The 21,519-nt window shown below is 44.2% G+C and overlaps 1 protein-coding gene and 1 long non-coding RNA gene across 4 annotated transcripts in view; one reads left to right on the forward strand and one right to left on the reverse strand.

Annotated features, from left to right (window-relative positions):
- Positions 1–4,443: 4,443 nt before the first annotated feature.
- On the reverse strand, positions 4,444–8,602 carry LOC119089228. The gene is made up of 3 exons (XR_005093105.1): positions 8,102–8,602; positions 7,021–7,081; positions 4,444–6,566 (listed from the first exon to the last, which is right to left on the reverse strand). It is a non-coding gene; the product is annotated as an uncharacterized LOC119089228 (long non-coding RNA).
- Positions 8,603–13,061: 4,459 nt separating this feature from the next.
- The window catches only part of Aadat (aminoadipate aminotransferase), a 42,321-nt gene continuing 33,863 nt past the window's right edge, over positions 13,062–21,519 (forward strand). The window contains exons 1-2 of one of the 3 annotated variants that reach the window (XM_037211749.1): positions 13,062–13,307; positions 13,895–14,063. In XM_037211749.1, coding sequence (XP_037067644.1) covers positions 13,241–13,307; positions 13,895–14,063 — 236 coding nt within the window. In that variant the 5' untranslated portion in view covers positions 13,062–13,240. The remainder of the gene's footprint in view (positions 13,308–13,894; positions 14,064–21,519) is intronic. The other 2 variants (XM_037211748.1, XM_028881059.2) reach the window with 2 other exon arrangements.

Below are 21,519 nucleotides of genomic sequence, written 5' to 3' on the forward strand. Positions count from 1 at the left end.
ATTGTTGATCAGGAAGGCAGGGCCTCCACAAATGGAGTCAGAGCCCTTGTTTGTAGTTGAGCTGAAAAGTGGCGGGACCTTTAAGATGGAACTAAATTATATCATGAAGGCATGAATGTAGTTCCCATGTGAGTAGATTTGCTGTTGTTCTGAGGGGGCTACTGTAAACTGCACACATGGGTCTCTTCCCTCCACTCCATTCCACGTCCACCCACCACTCCTGCACACATCCTGGTGTTTGATACCATCTATCATGTTTTCCACCATGAGGTCCTCCACAAAAGCCAAGCAGTTGCAGGTGCCTTTATCTTAGGTGGCCTTCGTCTCCCAGAACTGTGATGAAGAAGAAACCTCTTTTACCATGTAAAGGAGTCTCAGACATTGTTAGGACAACAGACAGCAGACTAAAACAACATGCTTTCACAAAGATCTTTGATCTTTTGTCAAGGGAACATTCCAGGCACCAAACCTCCTACGGAGTCATGTGAGAGGTGAGAACTGCCCAGGACTGCCTGTCCCAACCCACAGCATTCTAACTTCTACATAAGGCTAACTGCCCCACCTGGCTTTCTTTGAAACTTTGCAAAGAGATCTCATTTCCTTATGTTCCACTTATCTTCAACCCACTTCAATTCTCCTTCTGTACCAAAGCCCCCACAAAAGCATCAAACATCCAGGTCAAGCTTAGCAATGACTTTACATCCCTAAATTCAGATCTCTCTGTTGTATCTGGGCTGAATACTATATAAACTTAACATCTGGACCGATCTTCCCTTCTCTATATTCTTTCTCTTTTTTATCTGACATATCATATTACATTAATTTTCTTCCACCTTACTCCCAGTGCCTCCCATTCATTTGCTAGCTTTTTCTACTCCATATTGTAAGGATTGTGTCCTTAATTACATCACTAGCCTGCGATGGAGTCCCAGCCTAAAACGTGGGTGTGCCCTCTGTGCGCTCTTCTTCCTTTCCACACTCTCTCCTTCCGCTCTCTTCCCTCCACTTGCGGTCTCTTTGTTTCTCTGTTTCCTCTCTCTCTCTCTCTCTCTCTCTCTCTCTCTCTCTCTCTCTCTCTCTCTCTCTCTCTCTCTCTCTCTCCCTCTCTCTCTCCCAATAAAGCTCTAAAAGGTAACCATGGCTTGTGATTCTTCTGATCAGCACTCTCCTCTGCCAGCATGGCCGCCGTGGGTGGCGCCAGCCACAAGCGCTGGAGAGTAACCACCACATATGACCCTTACAATTTCGTAGCACTGAAGTCTCTGTCTTTGTGTGTGTGTGTGTGTGAGAGAGAGAGAGACAGAGAGACAGAGACAGAGACAGAGAGAGAGAGAGAGAGAGAGACAGAGAAAGCTAATTCTATGACTTCTACTAAATTCAGCCATTCTAAAACATTTAATGACCACTTCGTATGGGTCAGACTCTACATATTTCCACAATTATGGCAGGGATACACTACTTCATGATTTCAAAGGACATCTTTCTCTTAGAATATCCAAAGTAGTGTCACTGTTCAATTATTAGCAAGATAAATGTGGTACCTAACCACATGGGCTTTGCTATTTTTGCAGAAATATGAACAAAACAGTTTGAAAAGTAAATTTAAAGGGAAGGTTAGAGGGTTCCGTAAAGTTCACTCTGAGGAAACAGCATTAAAGCTGAGTCATGAACCCTGAATTAGATGGAAGTCAGCACTGGGAAAGGATGCATTTTCCAGGGAGAAAAACATCATGCACACAGTAATGAGGCAAGGAGATCTGTGAGAAAACCAGGGGAAATGGAGGGAGGGAATGGGAGAGTAAGATGGAGGGGAGTCCAGGGCCATGGGGAAGCTGGAGGGTACTCAGCACTTTATTCTTGATCTTATGATTTTACTCAGGATTCTCGGGGGGAATAATTGAAAGATCTTAAGTGGCAAGAAATACAGTCCAATCTTCATTTTTAAATATGTTCTTAACATGTGAGTTTTTTGCAGTGGACACAGGGAGGCTGAGAAAGGTGTTAGTGGCTTGGAGGCGAATAGCAATTGGTGAAACACCAATGTTTTCTTTTTCTTTGCAGCTGCAGTCCCTGACATTCTTGTTTTATTTAAGCTTTGGAGACACCCATCACTTCTGGCTCTTACAATCTTTCTACCTCATCTTCCTATGAGATCCATGACCCTCGAGGGGAGGAATCAGATGAAGACATCCCATTTCGGACTGGGTGCTCCAAAGTCTGTCCTTCTCTGCACATTGTCCAATTGTGGATCTTTATGTTAATTACCATGCACTACAAGAAGAAATGACTCTGTAGTTGATGGTGATTAGATACCATCTTAGATAGGGTTACTGTTGCTGTGATGAAACACCATGACCAAAAGTAACTTGGGGAGGAAAGGGTTTATTGCTGTGGCACACACAGCTGGAGCACGAAATCTGGCGAGGGATGCCAAGGTTAAACAGCACTCTAGACACCCAGTTTCAGTTTGTCAGGGAAGCAGCTCTCTTTATTCGTACCAACATGGGCTTATATACCCCTCTAACAGCAGGAGTCAAGGAATGGTTACTCTGTATCCATAGGCAAGCCAGACACTGTTTTCCAAACAGGAAAAACCACAAGGGAACTGATCCCCAGCACCCTCCAGAACCCAACTGCACATTTTTTCACACAAACAACTTAACTGTGACAGGACAAAAAAGGGCATTTAAAATTAAGGCAGCAAACTTACTGCTGCCAACAGTTTATTTCACTCACAGTTCCATATAATGGTTCATCATCAAATGCTGTGAGGAAAAAACTCACATAAGGCAGGAACCTCGAGGCAGGAGCTGAGGCAGAGGCCATGGGGCTATGCTGCTTACTGGCTTGCTCTCATAGATTGCTCAGCCTGCTTTCTTATAGAACCCAGGACTGCCAGCCCAAGGACGGCACCACCCACAATGGGCTGGGCCCTCCTCCATCAATCACCAATTAAGAATATGCCTTACAAGCCTGCCTACAACCTGATCTTACGGAGGCATTTTCTTTTTCTTTTCTTTTTTTTTTTAAGATTTATTTATTTATTATGTATACAATGTTCTGTTTGCATGTATCCTTGCAGACCAGAAGAGGGCAGCAGATCTCATTACAGATGGTTGTGAGCCACCATGTGGTTGCTGGGAATTGAACTCAGGACCTCTGGAAGAACAGCCAGTGCTCTTAACTGCTGAGCCATCTTTCCAGCCCATGGAGGCATTTTCTTAATTGAGGTTCCCTCCTCTCAAATGACTTTAGCTTGTGTCAAGTTGACATAAACAATCCATCACTAGGTTGAGCAAGGTACAACAGTGTGTCATTAGTAATCATTTTATTGGTATGTTCCTTTAGCAGAATAACAGTAGTAGGTTTTCCCCTAGTCCATGACCTATCTAGTCTCAGGGTATTTATTGGCTACTTTAGCAGTATCATGTATGGGTTCCATCTCATGGAGTAGACCTTAAATCCAATCAAAAGTGCTTGGTTATATCCATAATATTTATGCCACTGTTACACCAATATATCTTGTAGTCAGGTTGCCATTGTAGGTTGCAATATTTATAACTAGGTGATATTGAAGATTAATTTTCTCCTCCTGTAGCATGCAACGTACCTTCCAACATCATAAATGCTAGTCAGTAGGGGTGAAGCTTCTAGTTGGCTACCAGCTTGACTACCCCATATTTGATGACATGAGTAAGTCTTGGCTTCAGTTTGGGGCCATATCATCAGGGTGAGGAAAGTAACCAATAGCCACGGCAATAGCCTGTGATGTTTGGGGGTCCATAAGATCCTTTGGTCAATAGCTCAACAAGATGTAACCCATTATCAACATTATAGGTTTTCCTTGGTGGCACAAAATGTCTAGTTTTGACATTGTCTCCCACTTTATATTCTGGTTCCATCCATATTACACACACACACACACACACACACACACACACACACACACACAGAGAGAGAGAGAGAGAGAGAGAGAGAGAGAGAAGAGAGAGAGAGAGACTTCTGTAGCATTAGGTTTCCATGTAGTTATACTAAAACAAACCCATTCAAATATTCTATTTTTTTATTCCATTTATGTATTTATGTTGTAGCTAGAGTTTTCCTGCTTGCCACAGTCAGGACAAATCTTTGTCACCCGCCAGTCCACAGCTGCTCAGACCCACCAGTAAACACAGAGACTTATTTTGCTTACAAACTGTATACCGTGGCAGGCTTCTTGTTAACTGTTCTTATATCTTAAATTAATCCATTTCCATAAATCTATACCCTGCCACGTGGCTGGTGGCTTACCGGTGTCTTCACATGCTGCCGGTCATGGCGGCAGCTGGCAGTGTTTCTCTGCTTCAGCCTTCTGCTTCCCAGAATCCTCCTTTCTCCTTGTCCACCTACTTCCTGCCTGGCCACTGGCCAATCAGTGTTTTATTTATTGACCAATCACAGCAATTTGACATACAGACCATCCCACAGCAAGGTGTGGGATGGGAGATGTGCTTGGCACATGTGGAAGTCAGAAATCAACTTGTAGGAATTGGTTCTGCTCCTTCACTGTGTGCATCCCAGGATGGAATCCATGTTGTCAGGCTTGGCAGCAAAAGCCTTTTACCTGCTAAACACTACCATCCCTTTAGAACGATGTTTTATATTTAACTTTCAATTGAGACTTTTTCACAGAAATGAAATTTGGAAAATTCAACCACCAGTTGTAACTCTGCTTCTATGAGGACAAAATATTAATTTTCATCCAACCTACTAGCAATTAACTTTCACTCACGGTCTGGTATTCTTTCTACTCACAACGTGTTCATTCATCACAAACGGCCCCCTGTATCATCCAAGCCAAGCTTTCAAGCTAAACATTTCCACAAATGCTTTTACAAATTCCATATTGCAAATTACACAAGCATTTACCTATGTGCTCTCATCATGCCCCATTGAGTTGCAGGGTTCACTTTCAGAAATGGGTACACCCCCAAGCATTCAATGACAGGACAACAGGCAAGGAAAATGACGTCACCCCTTCTCAGTCCCTGTGAGGCCACAAGGCACCATTTCCTTTTGTTCTCATTCAACCTAAACTTTCCATCACAAATGCTTGCTGGTGGCTGGGAAGAGAAGTTCATCCTAGAGACACCCTTGGCCATGTTTCTTCTCCCCTTCTCTCTGCCTCTATACTGTTACTTTTCAAAATGGTCAAGAAGGTTAAGGGAGGTGCGTATGGCTTCCAGCCTCAAGGGAGATGTGGAGAGTACAGAAAGGATCTGCCCATGAAAAAGTATCAGTGTCAGGAGGTCCAGCTTATGGGATGAGTAGGACTGGAGTTTCACTTGACTCCTGGGGACAAACTGCAGGGTGCCTCGAGTCTCTAGGTTCACATGTGACTTTAAAGCTTGCTATCTGCCATCTTTGGAGTCACAAAGAGTGATAGGACAGGCCAAGCTATTGGCATCTTTCCCTCTTCCGGGGCACTGTTATGTGGCTCAAACTTCATACCATTTAAAAAACACAGTATTGATGATGGAATTCCTCAGGAGATGCTTTGTGCTGCCATCGGGTTGGTCACCTTGGTGATTAACCTGATGCTTCACTGCTCTAAGGAATTTTGCAATGCTGTGGGGGCTGAAGTTAGACAATACGAACATTGTCATTGTCCCATTTATGAAAACCTTTGCTTTGGGCCCTGGAATCCTAATCTCGGGATCATTTGCTACTTTAATTGGTTGGGTACCCAGGAGGTTTGGCGGCTTTTAAAGTATAAGAAGAGTCAAACCCTCTGCTAAATTACATTGGGTCTGGGCTGTCAGCAGTCAGTGCCGTCACACTCTTATTGATCAGGAGTGAAATACAAAATCACTCTTGTTCGATGAACAGAACATGTATTGCCACAGTTGCGGGTCATTGCACTGGTTCCTCCTGGGTGGGAAGACTTTCTACCTCGCACCTCTGCGTGCCAAAGCCCTGCCAGCAATATCTGAAGAATTCAATGGACTTAGGACTGTGCAAAGCATTTATATCAAGGGCCACAGCGAAAAAAATGGTAGCATGTGTGCAGGAACACGCCAGTGTGGTTTAGACTTTGCTTTTACTTGCTTCATTTTTATCTTCCTTATGAGTAAAGCCTACTTCAGTCTACTGTAGAGCTGTGGGAAACAGTAGTGGGATGTGTCCCCAGGCAGTCTTCTCCGTGGTCCTGTTAGGGTGCTTGGCAATGGCTGGCTGGTTGAAAGGTAGTCACTGTTAGTGCCATGCTCACTTCTCCTATGGGTGCTGCTGCTCCAGGGTTATATTTTAAGGAAACAGAGGACCTTGGAACGATGCACACTGTGTTTTCTGGGCTGGAGCATCAGCATTGTGTAGAGCTTTTTGTGACATCTGAACTGTTCTTTGGAAGGCCAGCAGGTGGACAAAAGAGGAAGTCAGCTGAGGAGAGAGGTTTGTTGTTGTTGTTGTTGTGTTTGTTTTAATACAAACAAATAATAAGTCTTGTTATGAAGAGCTCCATGACTGATTTCCATGTAGACACGAGAAGGAAACTGGTTTCAATCGAGTATAAAAAGTGTTCTGATGACCTATTAATGGAGGGAGATCTTCAGTGAGTGACTACAATACACATCTACATTCCTGTAGCATTATATCCGGGGATGCTGGTTTGATCACAGTATTGACATAGTGGTGTATAATGTAGAAAAAAACATGGAGTTCATATGCAAAGAAGTCACCATGCAAATTTCTAACTTGTAATTTATTATTAGATTATACTAGGCTGGCAAGATGATTTTCTGAGTAAAAGTGCCTGATGGCCAGAATTCTATCTCTGGGACCCCTGTGGTAGAAGGAGAAAACCAATCTCCAAAAGTTAGTTGTCCTCTGACCTCCACATGCATACTGTGGCACTTCACACACACACACACACCATATCATATCGCAAAAATAAATAAATGAAAATTTTAAATTATGTTATAATAATAATTAAGTGCAAAAATAAACACACCGTGTAGGTGGGTAAAGAGGTCAACGACTTACCTTGTGGATTTAATCTGAAAGATGTCTGTATCCTTGGCTACACAAAGCATCAGCGTTGATGCTAAATGATTAAAAGGTCACTTGATTATTTGTAACCAAAACTTATTCACACTGATATTTCTCAGCTCTTACATCCCCAATCCTTCTTAGCTCAACATGCTTCTGACTGTCTCCACATAAAATCCTTGCTAGCGCAGGTGAGATGTCTCAGCAGGTAAAGAGATCAGCCAGCAAGCCTGACAACCTGAGTTCAGTTCCCGGGACAAACATGGTAGAGGAGAGAACCAATGTGTGCAACCAATGCGTTGTCTTCTTACCTCCATCTACTTTGTGGCACTTATGTGTGTGCACACACTCACTCACACACACATTCACACACACACACACACACACACACAGAGAGAGAGAGAGAGAGAGAGAGAGAGAGAGAGAGAAAGACACTCACACACACACACACAGAGAGACAGAGAGAGAGAGAGAGAGAGAGAGAGAGAGAGAGAGAGAGAGAGAGAGACTAAGTAAGTATAAACAAAACCCTTAATGTTTTTTGAAGGGCTGAAAGAGATTTCAGGATCTCCATAGCCTCATGGTTGTAATGCCACAATAAAGTTGAAATTACTCAGAATGTGAAGAAAAAATAAAATATATGGCATAGTTTCATGATGTAAACAAAGACAATGAATTGGATGCTGTGATAAGCCAGACATTTAAATTAGCTAGCAAGGGTTTGAGAACACCTACCTCAACCGGGTTAAACCAACTACTGCAACACACCAGAAAAACAGAGTGAACGAAAGGATGGTCCCAAGAGAAAACTGGAGGAACAAGGAAAGTGTAGAACTAAAAATATAATGTCTGAGATTTAAAAGGCAGTCTTGATGCTGACACTTCCTTTCCCAGAAGTTCTGCCTTGTTTTCTCTCTAGAACCACTGGAAACCCATTTTAGCTATGCGCCTACTCGATCCTGGAGTTTTAAGGCCTGAATCAACCATCGATGTCAAGTACAATCTCTGTGACTTGATTCACACCTGAACCTCATTCCACTGCTCTGACCGAAGTTCTGGCCCGATAGGGTCTAACCTGGCTTCCCTTCAATGACGGCTTTCAAGCTAAATGTATTCTTTGCTTCAAAAGGCAGAATCTGACTCCCATTCGTGTGGACTGGACTTAGCAACCCATTTCCAAGGAGCAAAATACAGGGCAAGTGGCTCTTGAAAGCTGACATATTGAGGCCTCCTCTTCAAGTCGCTCAGAGGAAAACAAGTCATCCATGCCCCGGAGACATTTGTGCAGCCCTGCAGAAAGACACACAAGAAAAGCATCCAGGCTCCCAGCCAACAGCCAAGAGATCCTGGGCTGATAACCGCATATTCCTGATAAAACTGGCATACCGAAAAGTAGATACGTCATCATCTTAACTCCTGTTACCTCCGAAGGCAATCTTCCCTGAAGATAGGGTTTTATATACACGGGTGACAAGGAAAACTGTTAAGGGAAGGGAAGGACAGGAAACCCTGGCACCAATACCAGAGTTACAGTCAATCATTAGTCAACAAAAGCAAAAGTTGGAAAGCAAGCTACCAGAACACAGAACATAAACAGATGATCTTCCTGGAATTTTTGCTTTTTTTTTTTTTTTTTTTTTTTCTTCTTCAGAGAGAGCCAACCTTATTTTGTACTTTTAACTTTGCAAACCTGTGAAACAGTAAGAATCTGCTACTCTGTTTGGGCTACTTTGTTACAATTGCTGTAAACTAATACAGCACTTGAACGAGCCACTTTGGAAGCTGCTCTTCCAGGTTTACCCTGTCTTCCAGGTGGAGTTGGCCCACACCATTATCTTGACCACACCATGATCTTCATGGGGTTAACCACGGCAGAGCCACCAGCTAAGGAGTTCCCGGATTCCAGCCCCAACATAATTATGAGATAAGCATTTGATGTTTGGGCCAAGACTGAAGAGGCACTAAGGGGAGATTTATACAGTTACAGCCCGTCTGGACACTATTGTGAGCACCAAAGAAAGGAAGAACAGTTTTCATGCATACAGGAAGGGGAAAACTCTTACAAACTGCTTGGATGCAAACAGTCAATGGTATTGGAGACTTGAGATGACTAAGCAGGTGCCAGCTCGTTGGTGGAGATACCATTGCAGGGTAGTTTCTTCTGTCCTGACCATCTTTTTCTATATTGATACAACCTTAAAGACTACTAAAAGTGTGCACTTAGCTTAATAAAATCAAACCTGAGGCCAGTTATCGTCAATGCTGGTAGATCAAGAGACAGAACAAGCCACAGCTATCTCACCTTGCCAATTCCTCAGCTGTCTGTTTCTCAGACTGGAAGCTTCTGTGTCTCATCCAATGGCTCTCAGCTGAACTGCTGCTGGAAGCCTGAAGCTTAACCAGCCACATGCTTAACAGCCAAAGCTCTAGTTTCTGTCCTCACACCTTATATTTTTTTGCTTTCTACCCCTCCCTGGATTAAAGCTGCTTTCTGGATAAGGCGTGTGTCACCATGCTTGCTATTCCAATGTGCCTTGAACTCACAGAATCCAGAGGATTTCTATCTCTGGAATGCTAGGATTAAAGTGTGAGTCCACCATTTTCTAGTCTTTGTATCTAGTGCTGTCTGTTCTCTGACCCCAGATAAATTTATTAGAGTAACACATTTTGGGAACACATACACCACACTGGCTCCACTCTAACTCTGTTGAATAGGGATTTTAAAGAGGTAAACTAGGGTCCTGAGGGTAGACCTGATCCAGTATAACCAGTATCCTTAAAAGAGGAGAGACACCAGGTGTGTAGATATCCCCAAAGAAGTTGCTAGATGAATGTTCAGAGAAAAAGACATCCACACACTGAAGAGAATACCCTCTAAAGAAAGCAGGCTAGCTAACACATTGACCTTGGCCTGACAGCCTCTCTACTGAGAGAAAATAATTACCACTGTGTGAGCTGCGCAGAAGTATTTTATCATGGAATCCCTAGCAGACTCATTCAATTGTTATGTTTGGGAATAACTTGTCAAAAATAGGTAATATACTTTTGTTTGTTATCCTCCCAATAAATAGAGCAATTTTTCATTTCATAAGCCAAGACCCTCTCAACAACTTAGCCTCAAAGTATGCAGATTAGATAAATGAGAAAAATTTATTCAAACACAATCATGTTTCTTGATTTTGCTTTGCTCTGCTCTGTGGTGCTGAGGACTGAACCAGGGATTTTTTACATGCTAGGGAAGTACTCTACCACTCTGCTGTATCTCTAGTCCCAAATGTGTTGTTTAAAAGCTTGGTTATCTCCCTAATTATGGGACAAGACCCTGATAAGTGAAAAACAGGCCCTTCTTTGTCCTCTATGTTTTAAGAGAAATTTGTGGAAAATGATCATTAGACTGTGTGACCCTGTTTGATTTTAGACTGCAACCATGACCAAGATAAATAAAAGAAGCATGTTTCCAACCCAGCTGTGAACACCTGTCTCCTAAAAAGCATCATTTCCCTCTTTCTCCTTTCTTTAGCCAGCATCCACCTCTGCCAGATACTGCCTCATATGAAATCGCTCACCTCTCCTGTTCTTCAAGATAGTCTCCACTATCCTTTAAAACTCATTACATTCGAAAAACCAAAAAAAAAAAAAAAAAAAAAAAAAAAAACCCAACTCATTGCATGTCTTTGCAGAGAGTAAGGGATTCAATAAATGTTTGGATAAAGGATCTGGTCCCTCAGCTCTATCCTCCGGCCATCCTAAACTAAGTCTTTAAAGACTCGGCCCTAAGACATGAGCTTTGCTCCTTTGTCCCGCTCCCTCGAGAGAACAGCTCCTGACAAAGCCAGAGCCTGGCCTCCCTGACAGACAATTTTACCTTCGACTTGTGACTTCGGATTGACAGCTAAGCTCTTCTCCGCTGCTTAACTCCTGGCAGTCTGTGGTGGTGTGAATATGAAGTCTCTCCCACAAGCTCACAGGTTTGAATACATAGTGAGGCTGCTCGGGAAGGTTCTAAAATCTTTAGATGAGGAGCCTGGCTGGAGGAAGTGGCTCTGGCCATTCCCACTAGGGGGAGCCCTTGAGGTTTGACTTCCTGGTCCCAGCTCCCTCTGCAAGTCGGGTTTCTGCTTTCTGACTGTAGAGGTCATGGGACCAGACAGACATTTCGCTCTCCTGCCTCTGAGCTTCTCTGCCAATATGATCGTATCTCATTAAACTGTAAGCCAGAATAACCCTTTTTGTCCCTTAAGTTGCTTCTTCACGGGTATTTGGTTACCTCAACAAGAAAAAATTAACTAATATGAAGCCCCTTTCCACGGACTGTGGCTATCGTCTGTCTACCTTGCATCTCTATAGCCATAACCCCAGCACACATTCCCTTCGCTGATGGGCCACTGTGTGTCCCTACGTGGCCTGAATCGTTGCCCCCAGCATATAACCAGCCTGTATCTCAATTATTTTGTCTGTCTAATTCCAGGATGTGGTGGTTTGAGTGAGAAAGGACTCACACGTTTGAGTACTTGGTCCCCAGCTGGTGGGACTGTTTGGGAAGGATCTGGAGGTATGGCCTTGCTGGAGAAGGTGTGTCACTGGCGACAGGCTTTCGGGTTTCGAAAACTGACACCATTCCCAGTTAGCTCTCCCTGCCCCTTGCCTGTGGATCAAAATGTACACTCTCAGCTACAGCTTCAGCACCACCACTCCGTGCCTGCCTGTGGCCATGCTCCCTGCTACGGTGATCAAGGACTCGACTAACCCTCTGGAACTGGGAGCCCTGAAATCAAATGCTTTCTTTTATAAGTTGCCTTGGGCATGGTGTCTCTATCACGACAGTATAAAATTAATGAAAACACAGAAAAAGCCATATGGAGGATGCAGCAAGCTACTCAAAGATTAGGAATTTTCATCTCGTGATCTGTTGGTCTTAGATGCCACACACTGTGTTCTCCCTTCAGAGTGTTTGAGTACAGTAAGAGGCTGAAGTCCAATGCTGAGAAGTCAAGCTACTGCGGAATGTGACCCCTTTTAACCTTGGAATGATTATAGTCTCCAAAGCCCGTCTCACCCACGCCAGCACAGCCTCTTGGGTGAATGCTCTCACTTGCCACAGCTTTTTTTTTAACCTACCGTGGTCAAATAAAGATGACGCCTCAAAAGCAATGGGCTGCCTTGCTTTCCAGAGACAAGTTTTAACCCTGAATTTTCAGCTGTTCTTTCATCATTTTGCAACTCACTCCCTGAACGGCCCAGGGCACCTCGACTGCCAAAAGTACTCCCGGTGGGATTTGTTCACGGTATCCTTCTCCTTTAAATGATTGTGAACCTAAGACAGTTTCCCTTTGTAAGGCCGTCGGCCAGGTAGTTCATGAGCTCCGACCTGATCAGCGCTTTGTCTCTGCCTTAGAACGAGCTCTTACAAGGTGAAAGCTCTGGAACTCAGGGGAGACTGAGAATCCAGCAGACTTCAGAATGCGTCTTTGAATTTGGGGGCCAACTCTCCCCACTTATACTCTACCGGATTAATTAAAGGAGAGAGAGAGAGAGAGAGAGAGAGAGAGAGAGAGAGAGAGAGAGAGAGAGAGAGAGAGAGAGAGAGAGAGAGAGGATTTAGTACAGCCTTGGTACGGAGATACCAGGCTGAGCGCCTCTTACAGTAGCCGCTGCAATGGAACAAAGCCACCACCAGATGGCACGGAAGGACCAGGATCCTGAGATCAGGTCCGCTGCCAGGGGCTCATTTCAAAGATCTGGCAGGCCACACCTTGTCCAAAGGCCGCTCTGTGTTGCGTGACTCCGCGCTGCAAGGTCAGGAGTCCACGCTGCCTTCGTGTGCATTCGGGCACTAATCCCTGTGGCGTTTGTGCATCCCTGTGGGACCTTGGCCTTTCTCATCCCGACACGCCCAATTTGGCCGGTGCACTGCTGTAGGGCCACGCCCTGCGGTCGGCTGCCATAGGCCGAGGCACGGGGTGGGAGAGGGCGTGGCCTCCTGCGGGCTACCCGCATCGGTCACATGCCCATCCCCTCTGCAGATGGACTTTGTCCCTGCTGCTGCCTGGCCCGGGCCTATTTAGATCGCAGGCAGACACCGGAGGAAGCCCGAAGCCAGGCAGGTTGGGTGGCATTCTGCAGCATTCCGCAAGGAGTGCTGCCTCCCTGAGCGGGGAGGTCGTTCTCAGTGACCGGCTTTCCTAGTCCTGTGCCACGCGACCAGCAGAGAGACATGAATTACTCACGGTTCCTCACGGCAACCAGCCTTGCCAGAAAGCCTTCCCCCATCAGAGGAACAGGTGAAAACCAAAGCCAGAAGCTCCGCACGGTGCACTGTCGCACTGTTGGTGGCTGGCGGTCACCGCTAGGGCTAGGTTGCACCCATTTGTTCAAGTGTGAAGACAGTCTGTGAGCATTAATGGAAGGAGGAACACAGAACTTTTTGTTCACTAGCAACTTGGGCTGAGGCAAGGCAAGGCAAGGCAGTGGGTACTTTCGCTGGGGTGTTGGAGGAGCTGAAATAGCTAGAAGGTTCTTCTCTCGGTTCTGGAGGCTGAGAAGTCCCACATCAGGTACCCAAAGAGGGCAATTCCCGATAGATGCTGCTGCTGCTGCTTGTTGCTGCAGCTCGGCCCCTTTCGTAAGAACACCAAGTTCATGTCTGAGGGCAGAGTTATCTTGATCTGATCCCATCTTTAATCTACCGTATCGAGTACTAGATTCTAATTTAAGAATTGGTCAGAGACACCCATGTTCAGGCCACACAGCACATTCTATCACTAGAAGTTGTAAAACATGATAGCTGACTATAACGCATACTGAATTGTCTGTTTATAAAATGCTTCAGTAGACATTTTTTTTACTTCTTTCTCCGTCTTTATTATAGTTGAGATAATGAGCAAGGCACCAAAAACCCTCATCTCTCTGGCTCCTGGATCTCCAAACCCGAGCTTGTTCCCTTTTAAGGAGGCTACTTTCACTGTGGAAAATGGAAACACCATCCAATTTGAAGGAGATGTGATCAAAAGAGCCCTCCAGTACTCTCCAAGCTATGGGTAAGCTCTCAATAGATGATAGAATTCTATTGGCTTATTTTCCTATCCCACTGGTAAAGTGACTTTTTTGTTAATGGGGAGTAAAATGACTGAGGAAATTTTCAAGTGCTAAAAGCGAAATCTAAATGCTTCACACTCTCCAGTGACTAGCTTTCAACTTTCCATGACTGGGAAAGCCAGAGGGAAAAAATATCTAGAAGAAAGTACTAGTTGAGCTGAGTATTAATGTGAGAACTCCACCGAGCCCATTTAATGAGCAAAGGGATTTTATTTGGGGTTAACTTACTACCATGGGAGATTAATCGTAGGGTCTGGGACAGCTGAGCTATGTCCCACACTGATTTGCCTGGTCCAAGATCTCAGCATCCAATACCACGAGTAGATGAAGAGAGAGAGCCATCTATGTGCATCCCAGATCTTAAGAGTCCAGAGCAGCCGGGCGGTGGTGGCGCGCGCCTTTAATCCCAGCACTCGGAGGCAGAGCCAGGCGGATCTCTGTGAGTTCGAGGCCAGCCTAGGCTACAGAGTGAGTCCCAGGAAAGGCGCAAAGCTACACAGAGAAACCCTGTCTCAAAAAACAAAAAAAAAAAAAAAAAAAAAAAAAAAAGAAAAGAAAAAAAGAGAAGAAAAGAAAAAAAAAGAGTCTGGAGAAGCCACGCCCCAGAGACGTACTTCAAGGTCATAGGTGCTTCAAGGTCATAGTTGGAACAGCTACCCACCACAGAGTACGACACTAAAAAGAATGCTAGGTGAAGCAGTGTAGCAGGAAAAGAGAGAAAATGAATAAAACAGCCCTTGGACAATAACGATGTTTCTTTTTTTAAGGAATTAAATGTGGGCTTTATTTTTTTTTATTGAAAATAGATTCTTTTGCTGGGCAGTGGTGGCGCATGCCTTTAATCCCAGCACTTGGGAGGCAGAGGCAGGTGGATCTCTGTGAGTTCCAGGCCAGCCTGGTCTACAAAGTGAGTCCCAGGAAAGGCGCAAAGCTACACAGAGAAACCCTGTCTCGAAAAAACCAAAAAGAAAAAAAAGAAAGAAAGAAAATGGATTCTTTTGTCATACAATATATCCTGATTATAGTTTCCCCTCGATTCACTCCTCTCAGTTCCTCCCCACATCTAATCTCTTCCTAATCCACTCCCCTTCTGTCTCTTTAGGAAAAAAAATAATAATAATTCTAAGCAGTAACAACCAAATGTGACAAAATAAAATGTAGAAGATGAGTCAAAAACTTTCATATCGATGTTTGGACACAGCAACCCAACAGGAAGAGTCCCAAGAGCAGGCACAAGAGTCAGAGACCCACTCTTTCTCACAATCAGGAGTCCCACAAAAATACTAAGCTAATAGCTATAGCCTATATGCAGAGGACCTGCTGCAGACCTGTGTGGGTCCCGTGCTTGGTGCTTCAGTCTCTATGAGCTCATATGTGCCTTGCTTAGTTGATTCAGAGGGCCATTCTCTCCGACTCTTCCAATCTTTCCACCTCCTCTCTCACAGGATTCCCTGAGCTCTTAGGGGAGGTGTTTGATGGAGAACTCCAATTTAAACTCTCTGCATAACGTTTGGCTGTGGGTCTCTGCATCTGTTCCCTTCTGCTGCTAGAGGAAGCCTCTCTGATGATGACTGAACAAGGCACTAACCTATTGAGTACAGCAGAATATCATTAGGAATCATTTCATTGGTTTTGGTTGGTTGGTTGGTTGGTTACTTGGTTTGGTTTTTTGTTTGTTGTTGTTTGGGGTTTGTTTTGTTTGTTTGTTTTACCAGTCCTGTTTGGTTGTACCCCAGGTCTCTGGGCTATCTAGTCTCCAATTCTTGGTTACCCAAGCAGTGTTGGGTATAGGTTCCTTCTCATGGAGTGGGGCATAAGTCAAATCAGACATTGGTTGGCCACTCCCACAAGTTCTGCGCTACCTTTGGCCTAGCACATCTTGCAGGCAGGACAGATTGTCAGTCAAATGTTTTGTGGCTAGGTTGGCCCACAGAGTACCTTTCAGCACCAAAGAGACTAGAGCATAGGTGTGGAGGCTCCATGTGAGCACCATCTCCACTGTTCCATGTTCAATGAGTTGTGTGGGTGTTGTCCTCAGCACTGCCCGCCCCCCCCCCCCCCGTCAGTTTGCAGAGAGAAAAAACCCTTTGTCTTAGCATCAGCCTGGGTAGTTTTGGGATTTCCACAAGACCCCTTTGGTGAACAACTCAATTGAATGTAACCTACCCCCTAGTCCCTCTGTGAGAAGCCTTGCCTGGCTACAAGAGATGGCCCATTGAGACTCCATATCCCCCATTGATATGAGTCCTCATTAGGATCACCTTCATAGATTTCAGGAAGCTCCCAACTGCCCTAGAATTTCACACACACACCCCAAGTGCCCCACAATTCAAGCCATCTCTTCCAAACTCTCTCCTTCCATCTCATCCCCCCACCTTCTCCCTCTCAAACCCACCCCACCCACCCCAGTCCACTCACAATATCTACTCGATTTCCTCTTCCCGGGGAGATCCATATATCCTCCCAGACCATTCCTTTTTACCTAAAACCCTATGGGTCTATGGACTGTAGCTTGGTTATCGTTGATTTAACTGCTAATATCCACTTACAAGTGAATAAATACCTAAATGCCATATTTGTCTTTTGGGGTCTGGGTTACCTCACTCAACATGATTTTTTTCTAGTTCCTTCCATTTGCCTGTAAATGTGTGAATTCCCTGTTTTTTCCAGCTGAGTAATACTCCATTGTGTGAATGTACTACAATTTCTTTATCCATTTTTCTGTTGAGGGACATCCAGGTTGTTTGCAGTCTCTGGCTATTATGAATAGAGCAGCAATGAACACGGTTGGGCAGGTGTCCTGATAGGATGGAGCACCCTTTGGGTGTGTGCGCAAGGGTGAGATAACTGGGTCTTGAAGCAGATGGATTCCCAATTTTCTGAGGAGACTCCATATTGATTTTCCATAGTGGCTGTACTAGTTTGCACTCCCACCAGCAATGGAGGAGTGTTCCCCTTGCTCCACATCCTTGCCAGCATGAGCTGCCACTTGTGTTCTGAACCTTAGCCATTCTGACACGTGTAAGGTGGAATCTCAAAGTTGTTTTAATTTGCATTTCCCTGGTGGCTAAGGACATTGAACATTTCTTTAAATGTTTCTCATCTATTTTAGATTCCTCTATCGAGAATTCTCTGTTTAGATCCGTGCCTCCGTTTTAATTGTATTATTTGGTTTCTTGATATCTAGTTTCATGAGTTCTTTATATATTTTGGATATTAGTCTTCTATTGGATGTGGAGTTGGTAAAATCTTTTCCCATACTGTAGGCTGCCACTTTATCCATTTGACGGTGTCCTTTGCCTTACAGAAGCTTTTCAGTTTCTTGAGGTCCCTGTGGGGGCCCACAGAGGTTTCCTAGTAAGATCTGAGCTTGCTTTACCCAGCAGGGCTACATTAATGGATGGCTTGACCACATGTGTGGGTACCAGGTGTTTGGAAGGGTCTACACTTGGCTGTGCTAGGGGGAGGTCTTTTGCCCTTGGCATTCCTATAAAAAGCCATTTTGAAGAGACTGAAGGAACCAGCGGATAATGATCCAGGCCCTCCCAAAGCTATCCTGTGTTTCTGTCTGTGTCTTCTCCACACTATCTTTCTAAGTATTTCTTATCCCTCTCTTCTCAAGAGTACCTTAGGAAAAAGTGGGAGCTGGCCTCTCACAGATGGCTTTAGAACTAGGGACTTGACTAGGGACTTGGTGAAAGGAGATTGGGGGGCATTGAATTAAAGGAATGAATTAAAAGTAAAGGTGACAAAAGCCTATTTTCGGGAGGAAAATTGTATATAGGTGAACCAAAGCAGTTGAAAGAAAAGCCAAAGTGAGAAATTAGGCTGCAGTGAGTATCTCCCTGCCTAGGTTGGTCTCTCTCTCTCTCTCTCTCTCTCTCTCTCTCTCTCTCTCTCTCTCTCTCTCAATTTCTATCAAAATTAGGAAAGAATATGGGGTTAAGTATAGGAATATAGTATAGGAAGAAATTTAGGGTAAGGTAGAATATAGGAATATAGTGTAGGAAAAAATTTAGTGTAAAGTGGAAAAGCAACAAGACAGGGGAGCTGTGTTCTTGGGACTCTGAACGCAGACTCCTGGGGAAGAATGGAAGTCGTGCAAAAATGCTATGAGGAAAATGGGCAGAAAAAGATTCCTGTGGAATCTTGTGGCCTGGGGACAGCTGAGATTGGAGTCCTGAGTGGCAGGGAAGAATTTTCCTGAGGTGGATGCAGGCGAGACAAAACCCTCTGCCCGGCTGGCATGGCCACTGTATGAAAACATCGTTCAATCAGGGTCAGTTCCCTTCTTGGCCATGAAGCCCAATTTAAGGAACAGAAGTCTTGGGATAAGACAAGGGAGGAACTGAAGGTCTTGAAAAATACTAATAATTTCTCTTACACACACACACACACACACACACACACACACACACAAAAAAAAAAAAAAAAAAAAAAAAAAAAAAAAAAAAAAAAAAAAAAAAAAAAAACGAAAGCTCTTTAGATCTCATCTTCTTTCCATAAGGGTAAAATTAGACTCACCTGGAGGGAGCATCTATTAAATGGGAAAGCCGCCCATAATTGCTCTAGGGGGGGACGGGAGCCTCTACCCCCAGAACAGAAAGCAGTTAGCAGGGGGCTGAGCTGCGGCTGCAGCTTCAGAGACTGCATTTAAAGGGAGGAGTCAATGCAGGGCAAAATGTATCTATCTGGGGCACAAGCCCGCCGGCAGGAGGAGGGGGATCTCTCCGAAAAGGCTCTTATTTCAAGTACTCTTATATTTTTATGGGGGAGCGAAGCCCTGAAGGGTTTTTGCTTCTGGCACCAAGTGCCGGGTCCCAGTGCACGTGGGCGGACAGGTGCGACACGGTCCAGGGACAGTGCCCGATGAAAAGTCTGATTAGGGAGGGTACCTCTGTCAAACAGTAACACAGATGTCCTAATGCGAGGCCTAGGGAAGACGAAAACCTCCCGTGGCAAAAGAGCCAAAGCTTGGTCTTGACTTCAGTAAAATGCTAATGCCATTTGTCAACAAGCCGCTTTAAAAAACCCTTTAGAAAGCAAGGAACCGTGGTTCGTGGTTCGAATACCTACCAGGAAGTTGCTTTGGGTGTAGAAAAAAACTTGAGTTGTGCTTGAGATGCAAGAGAGAAACATTGGCATCGTTAAAAGAGCTCATGGCAATTTTAAGATACAGCTTCAAAAAAATTAAGAAGGGGGAATTTTACCCTTAGTCACCAAATGAAGCTTGCTGGCTGCCTGAGTTTGGTACGCTGTGTGGAACAGAAATGTCAGTTCTGATGATACCGTAGCTGCTGACATTCCTCCAGAAAAGCTGGAATGAAACAGAATCTGGAGGCAGACTGCTTCTAGTAGCAAATTAATGTGTGGCCCCTTTAAGAAACAGTTTTGAGTCTTACCAGCTGAAAAGAAAAGAGTCTCAGTTACTATGGCAACCATTCTCGCCCTGAGGCAAAACTAACCGAAAATGCTGCTGTACCTGAGTGCTCTGGAAAGCTTGAGTTTCAGCAAATTGTGGCACTCAGGGGAGCTGCAATATCCCAAGTGTTACAGCCCCCTAGCAACATATGTTACAGCCCCCTAGCAATGGCACTCACTGAATTCCAGGGTCTAGGAAGCTGGATGAAGACTCTAGAGCCACTGAAAATTACGCTCTGACTTCAAACTGTCAGGAAAACTTTCAGGATGATATCAGAGCTGACTGTGAACTCCTTCCTCCGAACTTCAAAAATGAAGCAGTTTTGAGCTCACCTACAATTTTAACCGTGGTGACTCTTAATTTGCGTACTCTCTGTCTTGTTGGAAGAAAATGTAAATGGTTTAGTTCAGAGATCTTCTAGATGTTTGCTAAGGTTTATAAAGTAGTCAATGTAAGTTTGTAAAAAAAAAAAGTGTAAATATGTACAGTGATAATGTAAATAGTTGCGTTTGGTTTTTTGAGTTACAGGTAAATGTAGCCATCATAGAGGCCCTCCTTGCCACAAGCAGGCTGTGAGAGTGTACTCAGCAGGCAGAATAACCAGACTCCATGGTTTTCTGTCATCTACATGAAGGAGTCTTTCAAAATTAAGTCCCTCCTCCAATAGAGCCAAGGAGGCCTTAGCCTAAGGTGTGTAATTTTCGTGGTGATCTTGGATTAAGGTCACCAATGAGGAACATCAAGCAGAGGTTGGAATACAACTGTGGGTATATCCAAATAGGTACGTACCCTGGAGATATCATCAAACAACCTTCAAAAATCATTTAAAGTTTTTAAAACGGTCCATTCTCAATTGAAAAGGAAACACAGAGAAACAAAATCTGTGTGAATAACACATCCTAAACATGAGAAAAGAGGCTGAATTTGGATTTTTCTCAGGGGCCACTTGAAGCCCATATAAAATCAATTGTTGGACCAGAAATTGTAATGCCCCTTGCAAAAAGGATCTGTCAGCATGAGAAATCAATATATTATCCATAGAATGAACAAGATAAACATCAGAATATATTTTATGAACTTGCAAAAAACGCTGCATCCACAAACTTTTAAACATAAGGTTGGGCTGGTTTGGCTTCCTTGAGGTAAAGTTTTCCATTGATATCTCTGATAGGATCTCTGAAACTTTGGAGAAGGTAGGCTAAAAGCAAAATGCCAACAATCTTTAGGATGAAGAGGTATGGTAAAGAAGAAATCTTGTAAATCTATGACAATTATATTTTGATTTCTAGGGATGGCCATAAGAAATAGCAAGCCTGGATATAAAGTTCTCATCAGCTCCATGATTCCATTTAACTTTCTAAGATCTTGTAACAGCCTCCATTTGCCTGGTTTTTTCTTAATAACAAATATTGGAGTTTTCCAAGGGCTGGTGGAGGGCTCTGTATGCCCTTATAAGTTGTTTCTCCATCAGACAGGCAGCAGCTTCAATCTTCTCAGCACTCAAGGGCCACTGTTCAACCCAGATAGGAGCATCAGACTTCCATATAATGGGTTCATCAGTGAGAAGAACAGTGGCCCCTAGGATAAATTTTGATACCCTAGGCCATGTCTGTCATTGATATTTCTGGAATAATGGGCTTAATTCTGCCTTGGGAGGATTAGAAGACCCATCTACAGCATTTGAGCTGATACTAGCCCATAGCAGAGATCAATAATACACCCATTTGTTACAGTACAACTCTCCCCCACGGAATGACAGGTATGGAGGGGATGACATATGGACAGAATGTGCCATGATTTTCTCCATCAGACCACCTGAGTATTCCTGAGCTTCTGGCTACGTTATTAGCTTGACCTAGGCCCACTAGAGATGAAGGGTTAATAATCATCTGCCAAGTACTCAGCTAATCTTTTCCTGAAATGCAACAAATGTCCATGTCTGTGTCTAGCTAGCTAAGTATTTTCTCCCCCTGTAT

This window comes from Peromyscus leucopus, chromosome 17 (genome assembly GCF_004664715.2).
Source record: "Peromyscus leucopus breed LL Stock chromosome 17, UCI_PerLeu_2.1, whole genome shotgun sequence".
Taxonomy (NCBI): domain Eukaryota; kingdom Metazoa; phylum Chordata; class Mammalia; order Rodentia; family Cricetidae; genus Peromyscus; species Peromyscus leucopus.